At 45.2% G+C, this 13,388-nt stretch overlaps 1 protein-coding gene across 1 annotated transcript; it reads left to right on the top strand.

Moving 5' to 3' along the window:
* The first annotated feature begins 2,457 nt into the window (after positions 1–2,457).
* On the top strand, positions 2,458–12,408 carry fbxo46 (F-box protein 46). The gene is made up of 2 exons (XM_076282363.1): positions 2,458–2,934; positions 9,726–12,408. The coding sequence occupies exon 2, from the start codon at positions 9,837–9,839 to the stop codon at positions 11,970–11,972; it is 2,136 nt and encodes a 711-aa protein (XP_076138478.1). The 5' UTR covers positions 2,458–2,934; positions 9,726–9,836; the 3' UTR covers positions 11,973–12,408.
* Positions 12,409–13,388: the final 980 nt, after the last annotated feature.

Here is a 13,388-nt window from a genome sequence, read left to right as displayed (position 1 = left end):
TTTTCTTCAGAATCAGTCTGGTATAGCCAGGTTAGAATGCAGGAGGTCATTCACAGTCTCAGTGTGAATAATGAGATGTCGATCAATTCATGTCTATCTCTAAATAACAAAGCTTTCCAGATGCATATCAAATTAGTTAGAGATCTTGAAAAACAACTGTTTTCTTGTGATATCAACATAATTAATTCGAGACCTTGACAAAATTCTGTTTTTAAGTGAAAACAAAATAATAGTCTAGACCTACTGTCCCATAGAATTTGTCCTCTAGTTGCAATTAATGAGAAGTGGGCTGTTGATCAGTGCATCATTTCTCAAGGCTTGCCTTTCTGGAGAATACATCAGAAATGTTGGGGCAGCCTAAGCTATTTAGCACGTTGAACCAAATACCAGTGGTATACGAAGAATGCCTTTACTTTAAGGATAAAAACACTAACCTAGTCTATGGTTCAACAGGTGTTTGTCATATAGCTTGCACACATTAGAAAAGGCCTTTTTGCAGATCAGCGCACATGTTGACTAAAATATTGAATTAATTTTATTATGTTGGATGAAAATATGCCATTATCTCAACATAATGACATGCATGAATTGAGATAGTTCTCTAAAATAAATAAACTGATGTTTTAGGGCTGTCACTTCCATATTATGCCTCTTGAACAGCATCAGTTTGGATTTGGAAGAACAGACTAATTGCCTCCTTCCGATATAACTGTGTAACTAATTACACATTCCCTTATTCCCCTGGTGCCTGTGTGTTGTTACCTGCAGTGTATTATACACAGAATTTTTTAATGTTTAAAATTAGAGTTCCATGTATCACAGACTACTAAAAATCACAAGAACTACAGGTCAGTGAGGGTGGCCACTGGCCAGTATACAGAAGAGGCCATAGGTTACCTAAGCTAAGGGCTATAAGCTTTTTTTTCAGCATCTGCATGACTTTTCCATATACCTGACAAATGGATCTGGCCCTTTTTTTTTACAAATGCAAATGTAAGCAAATAATTTCCAAAATTCTGTGAAGTGAGTTGGGAGCATATCTGCTTTTGGATGAAGTAACAGACTTCACCACACAATGCTGTGAATGTTCAGTGATGTTTTGCTGACTCAAGACTTCGGGTCGCTATACCTGGCAATGCCTTTGAGAAAGGAGAGGACACAATACACACTACCAATATAATTAACCCACCCAAAGGAATAATTATGCTCACTCAAAGACTTCCAAACACAGCCTGAAAAAGCAAGCATGCAAGAGTCAGCTTCAAACTCAAGACAATAAACTTTGAGACAACACACAGTGAGGTGAATAATGCTGACTGTGGCGTCTCCTCAACTATTTCACAATCTATAGACCCTTTCAACAAGGTAAACAAAAACAATGCTTGAACATTCTATTTGGGCCAAAATCTACTTCCTCTGCATTAAGATAACATATGGAATGTTAAAAAGGAAGTCTTGTGGGGCCAACTATGATGCTGATAATGGAACTCTCTTGAAAGGGTACTAACATCTTTCCCACTCCTAATATTATCATACTCATTGTACAAATGGCATTAAATGTAAAAAAAAAAATCAACAAGTTTAGTAACCTAAAGATGTGATAAAAGTGGTGAGAAACCTGGAATTTTTAAACCACTGCAAACAGATCAGATTGCATCCAAACTTTATAGAGATATGGCTGTGTTGTCTTTATTGCATTTCATATCCAAGTCAACTCAAGTCAGATTTATTTATAAAGCGCATTTAACATGCACATAGTGAAATCCAAAGCGCTCCACTAACAACAAGACAAAAGATGCCGGATGGAGCAGCGTAGTCGCCAGCGTACCCATGACATCAAGACAAGACAAATACATTTAAAAAATAAACAAATAAAAAAGAAAATATATTTTAAAAGGGGAATCCATATCCATGATTCAGTTTGAGGTTAATCTATTTTAGATTTCTCAATTGGTTACATCAAAGCAATTTGCATTATTAAATAAATACACTTTATTCTTTACTCCACTGCATACATTTTTGCACTGACCAAATCTGGTGATAATGGGTTATAATCATGAGTGAGCAAAGACAGTTTGTCTTGGTATCTGGTGGTTCAGGTCCTGATGGAGCAGAACAGCTTGGCTACTATACTGCATCCACACATCCACACACGTTCCATCTTTTTCTAGGCTTTGCAACCTGTTTAGGCCTATGGTTTTAGGATACTGAGGTGAAAGAGTCCAATCCCAAATGCTGCAATACACTTGTTTAAATAAAGGCAGAATGATTCACGCTTTTGGGTACATTTTTCGTGCAAAATTCACCACTTTACCACTGCTGAAGTAGGCTACCTTCATAATTTAATCTGGCAACCCCACATGCTCGGGGGTGGGAGAGGGCGGAGGGAGGAGGCGGTGGGGGTAAGAGAGGGGGAGCAAGTGAAAACCATATATGGGCACGCCATCGAATCTGCTTTGCTATTGGTTGCCAGCCTTATGCAGCTGCCTGTCAACAAGATGGCCTTGCTCGACTGGTCTCTCATGGCTGACTATTATGGTTAGCTATGCAGGGAACCTAGGAACTGTACTTGCCTCCTCAGCAATAAGCCATCTGAAAGTGTCCAAAATTGAAACAAGTACTCAAAACAAATGATTGATTTACGATCGCGTTTTCTCATGTTGGGAACTCGACTGCATCCAATTTGAGTATGGATTAACGTTAGCTTAATCAAGATACGTACCGCAGGTAGCTAACGTTCATGCTAACAAGGATTTAGCCAAAGCTAACAGGCTAGGTTGCTTGATACCTGCAACCCGACATCCTTGTTCGGATTCCTTCCTTGTTTGGTGCTCTGAAAGGGAAGAGGATTCAGTTTATTGACACGTCTACGAGTAAAAAAAATTCTGGACGCATAAACGAGACAACAACAACTTACCCAAGGATTGTTTTTTGGTAAGAAAGACAACAATTACATGAAAGAAGAGACTATTAATGACATTAACATGGGCTATCAACGAGTCAGCACTGCGTACCTATTGAGCTAGCTTGCTAAGTTAGCTGGGGGACCTAGCTGATTCGTTTGCCAGCTTTCGGAAAATGTACCACTTAAGAGAGAACTGACATTTGCCAACCTTAGCTAACTTTGATGTTAATCTTCTCTTACTTTTATTAACATAGTCGATTTTCATGATGCCCACTCAACGTATGTAGTTTGTTAAATAATGTTATTTTGTTTCGACAGCTTTGACCACATTTTGCACTTAACGTTAGTGAGAGAATTGTGTTTACAATGACGTGTGTTGTTGCTAGCTACAACCAAAGATTAGAATGACACAATTTAAAGGCCATCACTGTGTGAGTGCATTAAAACTAATATGCCAAAATTATACCCTCTCGATTTTCAGTCCGATATTTTAACTTGACAGTGTTGTATTTCTCTGTATTTCGTCATAACCATCGTTTATCGCAATGTTTTGTTTTTTTCCCCCCCGATTCTCAACTTTGTTATCGATAGCTAGGGAACGTTAGCTAACTAAGTAAACCTAGCATGGACACAGATACTGGTAATGTTGTGATGTGTAGCTGCCTTCGTGTAGGTAAATTTGCCTGTTGAAATCGAGGCATATTTATTGTGACAAAACGAACGTCCATAAGGTGGTAGCTGTCAATTATATGTCAATATTTCTACATATAACGGGGCCTTTTTATTAGCTATTTTAGGTACTATCCTTACATTACGCTAAGGTTAGCTGTCTAGCATTTTAGGTTAGAAGCTAGGTTAACATTCGTCTCTTGCCTCATTCGGCCAATGATTTCTGCCTGTAGTTTGCATGTCATCTCAGTTATCAAAGTTGATAGCCTATATTGTTTTCACGAGGGTGCGTTAATATATACATATATAAATGTATTTATTTTAACTTGCAGGTTTTTTTTTGTTTATTGTTGACAAACCTGTTATCGAAGTATAGCTAGTTTAGCGATAGCTAGCTAAATTTTGTGACTAGTTGGCTAACGCATTATAAGCAAGGGTAACTTTAGTTGGTGCAAACAATGCGTGTGCATCGCCTAAGATTAACTTAAGCTATTTGACTGTTCTTTGCATTTATTAAAATAATCTAGTTGTCGATAATCTCTATTCTTAAGACATCCCCCACCTGAATATTTAGCTAACTCCAACATGTGTCGTCCACCAGTTGCTAGAGTTAACGTTAACGCTGTTAAAACTAGCTAATGACAGGACGGCAAGCTATGTTGCACGAAGAAGCGATGTATAACGTTGACGTTTAAATATTGTTTTCTCAGTAACTTAGTACTTCTCTTGCTTATCTGTTGATGATCAGACTTGTTATGATAATGCTCTTTGTTTGGTATGGATGCAGTGTTTTGCACTGCTGTGTAACGTTATATTGCATACAGAATGGAAAGCTACTACCCAGTCGTGATCCAAACATTATTTACAAGGCCTCGCACCCACTGACGCTAGTTAACTTGGTTAAGGTATTTGTGTTTTTGTTAAATGTTTTGTAGAAAGGCAAATATTCATATTGACGGCAGTTTTCTTAAGTGGTCGTCTGCGGGATTTTCACTATCCCGAGTGAAAACCTGCTGGTTGTATAATTTGTCCCAACGAGTATCATAACTTTCTGCTGGCTAGCTAATCTCTTTCCCCCCAGGTGAGCTATCTAGTCAACCCAAGGCCTCAAACAAGCTGTTGTAGTGTAGCCACTTCAGCAGCGACTTGATGGAATGGACGAAGTCCACCATTTGATCAATCAACGACGTTGTAGGCAAACAGGAGTTGTAACTTTAAATTTGCGATTGCATTGTGTTTAACACTTACGTCAAACGTATTTTAGTTTTTTTCTACACAATAATTCAACACCTCCAACACAGTCAGTGTTATCAAAGGCACCACAGTAACTCTAATAGCCAAAGACAGTGATGCACCCCCCAAAGGTGACATCATGCCATTGCCTACACCAGTATGTGGAGTGATTATCAAGGGTTTAAAGTTTAAAACAACCAGGCAGTGGTAATTGACTGTCTTTCACATTTATTAAGGTATTAGTTGACTAAGATTGACTGTGGACCAAGTCCAGTGTATTGTGGACCAGGACCAGACCCATACTATTCAGCATGGTTGAACAGTGTACACTTTTCTGTTGTTACCTCTGAAATGAGTAACCTTATCATTCAGTATTCACTTTGATTATGATTGGGATGTTTGCATGGTCTGAGACTCCTTTCCTGCTCACTCCCCCCCCCCCCCCCAGCTTTTTCTTTCATTGGTTGAGGTGCTGAGTTTTTTTCCCTTTTTTCTCACTTGGTCGCCATAATTAGACACTCTGGTCACACTGGATGAAAGCTGATGAAAACCCTGCCGCTGACCCCTCTTTAGATGGCCTCAGACAGGGGATGTTGTGTGGAGCAGTTCCTGCCATTATGCCTCAAGTGCCACCAATCACTTCATCATAAGTCGTCGTCTCTGCTGCGGCGACAAAAGGCTCTCCGCTCTAGCCCTTTATTTACATCTGGGCTGGCCGGGATGAAGGAAGCCGCGGCAGCAGGCCCATTGTTGCGAGGGGTGGGGAGGAGGACACGTATCCATCGCTTTTGGTCGCCTCCCCCACCGACGGTCGCATTGTGTGTGCAGACGCGCAGGGGTGGACCGCGTCTGTGGCCGTCGTAATTCATCACGGCGCCGCGTGGAGGGCTGGCCCGAGCCACCTCTGCGAAGGGAGGATAGTCTGTCTGAAAAAAAGGGGCAGATTCGTGTAGGATGGAGCGTGTAGTGCTGGTGGAGCAATGGGGGCAACTCATATGGCTGAGGGTGTTGTCTGTGATGTCAGTTTGTAGTCTTAAAGATGACCGAATGGAAAACTATTTTTAACTTGGCTTTGAATAGGAAGAGTTCGGGGCATGGCCACAAAGCTATGGTAACCGGAAACAAGGTTGTTTCCCCCTACCTATGCAAATCTCTGAATTTGTTCAGATTCACACGTTTTTAGTGGTTATTTCGAAGACAGACTTTGACACAAACCATCCGTCTGATCACCACACCCATCCACACATTACATTACCACCTAGAGTTGGAGATTCAGGTAAAGTAGGTGGAGCCTATTTTAACGGTCTTTGGCTGTTTGTGTATGTGCTTCAGTGTGTACGTGCATCACATGTGTCTTGGTGTAGGCTATATGTTGGCTTTAGTTTCCCTTACGGAATTTGCTGGTGGTAGCAGTTTCAATGGAGAGTCTTCTGTTCTCTCTTTTTGGTTTTATCTTGATAACCTAATGTGATGACATTTTGTCAGTGTTGAACAGACCAGTTGAAAGGCCACTGAGTGAGTGTGTGTGGCCTTCAGCTATAGAAATGAGGGGAGCAGGCTGTGTGTGTGTGTGTGTGGTCACCACACGCATACGCTTGATCCCGCCTGTGAGAGAGACAAGCAGCTCTGAGTGTGCTATAGAGTGATTTCAAGCTCTGGTAGGATTTGACGGGATTATGCAAAAGGCTGAAATCTGCATGTAATTTGCAGCAATTGTTTTGAATCAAGAGGAAATAAAGTGCATCATCATCCCTAAGGGTTTTTCACTGGAGATGTGAAGTCAACATTCGTGTGACGTGCCAGACTGAGATCACTCCCTTTTTTCTGTTGTGGCTGGTGGACATCCTGGTCATATCATTCTCACATTTCCAAACTGACTAACGAAATGACTGCAGATTGGGTGAGGCACACCAGTCACATTTAAACACAAACAGATTTGCCGAGCACCCCCTTTTTCTCCTGTATCGAAGCACACATTCACCAACGCCCACAAACGTCTATTTCGAAGTGCGTGGGCTATTATAGGTTGCATCTCCCAAATCTTTACTGGCTCGCATAAGTGAATGTCTTGAACATGGGTCTTGATGGGCTATGATGACACGTCTGTTCGTAGAGGATAACCATGGTGCTTTAAAAGCTCTGCAGTGGGTTCTGTAATCACAACGTTTGCACAGTGGGTAGAGCAGAGGAGCTGAAAACGTTCAAGCCCATCGTGGGATTAGCGTCAGCAGTTTTCTCCCCATCTTCCCCTCTCCTCTTCTCTCCCCTTCCCATCCAAACATTTGCCTCCATGCAGCAAAGAGAATGTAACGGAATATTGATTCCAAATTGACTGCCTCTCTGTTGTGTGAGCCATTTTTGGAGAAATGCTGATGGGCTTGCTGACCGTGTGAAGAATTCCTAGTCTCCTGTTGACATTGCTGTGAGTTGTATATCGAAGGGTTTTACATCTAGTGTTAGAATATCTAAAAGTTCTATCTTGGAGCTTGAATTGATTAGTACACCGGACATACTTTCAGTTTAAAAATATACCCAAGGCTTACACACCTTGGGCATTGACATCTGATCTGTATTTGGCTATTAATATCTGTAGAAAAGACACGAGTGTAGGCTAGTCTTGTGTGTGCACCTATTTTCGTTATCTACATTTTGTATTTCGATCCTTTCTATGAGGTGTTTCACTAATTAAGAATTAAGCACTAATTGAAATTTTTGAGTTGGTCAGATAAGCTTGCTGAGTAAGTCTGGGAAACCCTCCAGATCTATGTTGTGGATCTGGAGGGAAAAGTGTTCTTATGGGCCTTGCTTTAGTGCTGTTGTTTTGATAAGTCGTTAATCCTCCTTCTTGGACTCGCTTCCCAATGTCCCAAACCATGAAAACCTTTGAGTGTTGAAATCACATTTTATATATTATGTTTACACAAACCTGTGATGAAACATGTGAGCCGTGTTGCCTGCAGAATCAGAATAGATTTATTGTCTGCATGGTGAATTTACACCTTACATTCACATTTTTGTTATGGTGGAATTGTGTGTGTGTGTGTGTGTGTGTGTGTGTGTGTGTGTGTGTGTGTGTGTGTGTGTGTGTGTGTGTGTGTGTGTGTGTGTGTGTGTGTGTGTGTGTGTGTGTGTGTGTGTGTGTGTGTGTGTGTGTGTGTGTGTGTGTGTGTGTGTGTGTGTGTGTGTGTGTGTGTGTGTGTGTGTGTGTGTGTGTGTGTGTTAGGGCTGTCAAGCGATTAATTTTTTTAATCGGGATTACTCACTGAATTTCTATAGTTAATCGCAATTATTCACATATTTTATCACATGATTAAATTTCTATTATTTTGCGTTTCTGAACTTTCCAGAATTCCATATTAACAAAATAATTTATTACCAGTGTATCTTGATTGGGATTCAAATGAAAGCAAAGCAAGTTACTTTATTAACTTAACTTTAAGACTAGGTCATTTTAAGACTAAGGTCTATTTGATTATTTCAAATCAAATTTCAAAAGATGTGCATCAGACCTGAGGCAACACAATGTATTCTTCAGAAATATAGCTGATATAAACTGAAATAAATGCTAGGCCTACAGCAGAAGTGCATTCACAAAATGTACAAACACATCACAAAGGGCATAACAAACAGAAAATACTCCATATAATGATTCATTATCTTTGAGTTCAGTTGAAAATAAGGAACTTTTCATATTGAGAATTATGCACAAGTGTTCAAAATGTAGCCTAGGTCTACAACACATTTCAATGAAGTGCATAACAAACAGAAATAGCCTAGTTCATATCTCCATGTTCAGTTCACATAACAGTGTGAGTGTAGGCTAAACAATGTTTAGCTTGTATGCTAGATTAAAGCTTAAACTTGAAGGGCTTCGGTGATATGTTAATTCCATGTCGACTAAGCCGACACCGGCGCCGACATGAGTTCACTGCTATTTTATACAGTCTATGGTTCATTGTCACCTGCCACACACATCAACGCCGAAGTTTTTAACTGGCAAACACTGGATGAACAATGGATTTTATGGAGCGGCACCAACCAAATATTAAATGTCGAAAGTAGAGTGCACTGCACTTATGCCGGCATCGGTGTCCACAGCGATTTAAATTCAGCCGACCGGGAGTTCAGAACTGCGTTGGTGTTTATTATCTCCATGACTACATGAGAAGGACTAGGCAGAAGTCTACTAGGCAGCAAAGTTCTTAGACTCTTTGCTAGGAAGTGTCTGTGGCAGTTAGAGGACAAGAAACGGTGCATCAAAGGGTCAATATAGTAGCGTTCAAAGAGGATTTTTGATAACAGAACAAGTGACTAAAATAAAATAAAAATCTTTGGTGGCACGCGATTAATACGTTAGCTTACTACTATTTGGCCGGCTTGCAAGCCCAGTGTTTCCCATACATTGACTTATTTGTGGCGGCCCACCATAATATCAACACTGACCACCACACAATGATTCTTTGCATTCAAGTTAATTCTGCAAACCTACCACCAAAAATAGAATTCAATTCTGTAGGAAACACTGCAAGCCCAAACAAGTGTGTGCGGCGTGACTGTTGTTTTGTTTCCAGTCTAGCTAGATCCCATGTGGTATTGTAGTTTTTGTAATGTAACTAGTTGTTGCAATGGCATGTGAAAAAAACTACAATGTTTGCTAGACCAAAAAGAACGTTAATCTCTGGTTTGCATTAACGCCGTTAACCGACAGCATATTGGAATTGGGAATAGAACCATGTATGGGGGTTCTATTCCCAATTCCATCATTCTCTCCGAAACTAGACATTGTTTGCCAGAGAAATGTTTTCCAATATCTCACTAGTTCAGTATGGTGTTCTCTCTTTACAGAAAGACTACTTTTATAAGCTCATCATTTGTGTGAAGTACATCATTTTTAATTTTCCTTTATCTGTTATCACAGATTGTAGATCCACTGGTGCCTGCAAGCTGAGAAGTGTGAATGAAAATGTGTGGCGACGTCTTCTGCAGCCGTCCAGCGTAGAGACGCAGATATGCTCCTAGCGGGCCCATTATGAACCGTGACACCTTCTCCCACATCCGGCTGTGGTGCCCGCGCCCCTTTGGCACCTACTCCCAGAACAAACCATATGGAGGGGGCACGGGGGGCAATGGACCGGCCCCCTCGCTCTGCAAGGCAGATGCCGCGGGCAGAACGTCCATAGACGGTGGCGTCGGGTCCGGGCCAGAGGATGACGAGGACGCCGGCACGGAGAACACCCCTCCAACCGCCGTGAACAACATGCAGCCGCCACCGCCGCCACCGCCCCCCCCATCGCCCACCACGCAAGTGGAGGACGGCCGGGTCCTGCTTGACACCTGGTACGTCATCAAGCCGGGCAACACCAAGGAGAAGATCGCCTTCTTCGTGGCGCACCAGTTCAGCGGAACGGGCCTGCCTAGGCCTAGCGCCATGAAGGTGAAGGGCAACTGGGCCACCGATTGCACCAAGGCCAAGCGGCGGCGGCGCTGCTCGTCGTACGACCCCCCCACCAGGGCCCCCAACGAGTCCTCGCCTGCCGACGCGGTGCTTGTGGATGATGGCCTCGGGGGTGTCAGCGAGACGGACTTGCTGTCCGTGGCGGAGATGGTGGCTCTGGTGGAGCAGCGCACAGCCATGGCCCTACAGGGCATGGTGGTCCAAGGGCAAACCACCACCACCACCCCCAGCCATCACCTTCACCCCCAGTCGAACGCCGTCCCCCCAGGCTCCGACTCGGACACCGGTCCGCTGGTCTACATGTCTGAGGACACCTTGTCTCTGCCGGACTCCAGCAGTGACCTGGACGAGCAGCAGCATGAGCTGGAGCAGCAGCCGAATGACACCCGGCGGGTCGCCCAGGCCGTGGCGCACTACGAGTCGCAGCAGGGCGTGCCAGAGAATGTACCCGCGAAAGACCAAGCGCCCGCCACCCCTGCGGGCGCCCCCCCCACGGCGGCCCACGGCAGGGGTGAAGTCCGAATTGCCTTCCGAGTGTCCAGCTTGGACTCTCGCTCCCAGTCGGAGCCGGCCGGTCGCCCCCGCTGCATGTTCATGAGCTGCGGGTCAAGCGGTGCACAGAATGGCGCGCGGTCCAAAGAGAAGATCACCTGCGACCTGTACCAGCTGGTCAGCCCTTCCTCTCGAGACCCGAGTCTCCTATTAGCTGGCTCCCCGAAGGGAGACGGCTTGGGGGACGGGCACCCCGACCGGCCCCCGTCGGCCTCTTCCGCCACCCCGGACCCCAACCCTGACCTCGTCCCTGCGGAGAAGAAGAATGTTTCTCGCGAGCGCGTGACTGGTTTCCACGTGGAGGTGGTGGTGACTGGTGCGGTGGACCAGTGCGTTTTTTACGGTAAGGACAGCACAGAGAATGTCCAGGAGGAGACGGTGTGTTTCGCCAAGCCGGGAGGAGGGGGCAGCTCGACGGACGCGTCGGAGGACCCCCCACCTGGTCAGCTCTTCTTCCTGCAACCGCCCACCCCCGACGAGGAAGTCGGGGTCAAGGGCATGGGTGTGAACGGCGGCGGCCTGTGCTCTTTGGACTGTGCTAACAACAACAACAGCAGCAGTGGGTCAGCCGCGGGAAGCGGCGGTGGTGGCGTTAACGGGACAGTCATCGGCGCCGCTGAGCGGCCCGACTCGCCACTCCCAGGCGTGGAGGACGGAACGGGCGGCGATTCGTCCTCCTCGTTGTGCCGCCTCTACCGCCACGTCTCGCACGACTTCCTGGAGATCCGCTTCCAGATCCAGCGGCTGCTGGAGCCGCGGCAGTACATGCTCTCGCTCCCCGACCACATCATGGTCAACATCTTCAGCTACCTGCCTACGCGCTCGCTCGCCGCCCTCAAGTGCACGTGCCACGACTTCAAGGCGCTCATCGAGACGTACGGCGTGCGCGCCACGGACTCCCGCTGGAACCAGGACCCGCAGTACCGCGACGACCCCTGCAAGCAGTGCAAGCGGCAGTACGAGCGCGGCGACGTCTCGCTCTGCCGCTGGCACCCCAAACCTTACCACCACGACCTGCCTTACGGACGCTCCTACTGGATGTGCTGTCGGCGCACCGACAAGGACACGCCGGGCTGCCGCGTGGGCTTGCATGACAACAATTGGGTGCAGCCGTGCGACCTGGTGCAAACGCGCTCAAAGCGAGATGACGGGAGGTAAAGGGCCCGGGGTGGCGTTTTGGGGGTGACGGGCTGATTTTTTTTTTTTTTTGGTTTCGAGGCAGGGCGTATTTGGGGAAGGGGGAGCTGGGGGTTCTCATCATCATCATCCTCCTCCAGCTCCCGCCTCTTCCTCGTCTCTCTCTCTCTCTCCCTGCTGCGCCCCGTCTCCCCCATCCTGCCTGTCCTGTTTGTACCTCAGAATGCCAGAGTAATGTCGGAGGGTCTGGTTTGCCTCCTCTTCCCGCCTCTCAGCTCTGTCTAACCTCGCTATCATGTCTGTATGAGTTCTTTCTTAGCAGTACGTCACTCTCTAACACACACATACATACACCTGTAACTGGCAGGCCAATGCACATGTATGGAGGAATAAACGGAGGCTGGTGGAAATTTTGCAATTATGTCTGCTGCATGGGATAATTAGATCTTGGCATTTACTCGTTAAAAAAAAAAAATGAGTTAGAAGTTATTTTCTGGCTTGGCAATCTCTTCTGGCGTTTGATTTCTGGAATCGACCCCCCCCACCACCACTACCACCAGGAAAAGGAGAGAAAAAAAAATAGAGCTTGAAAAGTTTTGCTGTCAAAGACTTGCTATCTCATGTGGAGGGTGGGGGGGGTCTTGGGAAAGTGTAAACAAGCTGACACTGGGGGGCATGAAACGGAGCTAATTGATGTCACTTTGCAAAGGCCTGATGTCACTTTTTTTGTGAAAATGACTGCTTGTTATAGATTATTTTTTTGTTTGGGTGTGAATGATTATTATTATTGTTATTATTATTGAAGTTATTATTTTTTGCTCCATTCCTGTTTTTGAGGACTATGTTCTCCCCCTTTTTATCCTTTTTTGTGTGTTTGTATATATATTTTTTTCTTTTTCTGAATTTATGATGGCAATTTTATTTTAGACCTTTTATTTTCCCCCTTTCTTCAGTCCAGAACCTCTTCGCCTCTCTCCTTGCTGGCAGGCAGAGGAAAGCCTTTGCCAAAGCAATCCGTTTGGTTGGTGAGTGTGTGTGTGTGTGTGCGCCTGCGTGTGTGTGCGTGTGTGTGCGTGTGTGTGCGTGTGTGTGCGTGCGTGTGTGTGTGTGTGCGTGCGCATGCGTGCGCGTGCGTGCGTGCGTGTGCGTGCGTGTGTGTGCGTGTGTGCGTGCGTGTTTTCATTTTGCTTCATGTGGGTGCAAGAAGAACGCTGACCGAGAAGAGGACCATAGTGAATCTCAAAAACACCAGCTTCCAGCCTTAACCCCGCTCATTCCGCTCTCTGCCTCCCCCTCGGAGAACTGTTCACGCAGGAGAACCGCAGAACTTTCCATGTCAATCCCTCGGCTCTGGGGGGGTTGGGAGACCGTTGTAGGTTTCAGAGATGTCCAGTGCTAATGGGAAAATATCTACGTCTAAAATAAAAAAAAAGAGGT

The sequence above is a fragment of the Alosa pseudoharengus genome, unplaced genomic scaffold (genome assembly GCF_046254945.1).
Source record: "Alosa pseudoharengus isolate Yale_2024_CS ecotype anadromous, Long Island Sound unplaced genomic scaffold, YU_APseudo_1.1 YU_APseudo_1.1_scf_13, whole genome shotgun sequence".
NCBI classification, from domain to species: domain Eukaryota; kingdom Metazoa; phylum Chordata; class Actinopteri; order Clupeiformes; family Clupeidae; genus Alosa; species Alosa pseudoharengus.
This window is presented reverse-complemented; position numbering and strand designations above follow the sequence as displayed.

What these genes read in the sequence shown, in the direction of transcription:
- fbxo46 (XM_076282363.1), top strand. Translation starts at nt 9,837, where the DNA reads ATGAACCGTGACACCTTCTCCCACATCCGGCTGTGGTGCCCGCGCCCC.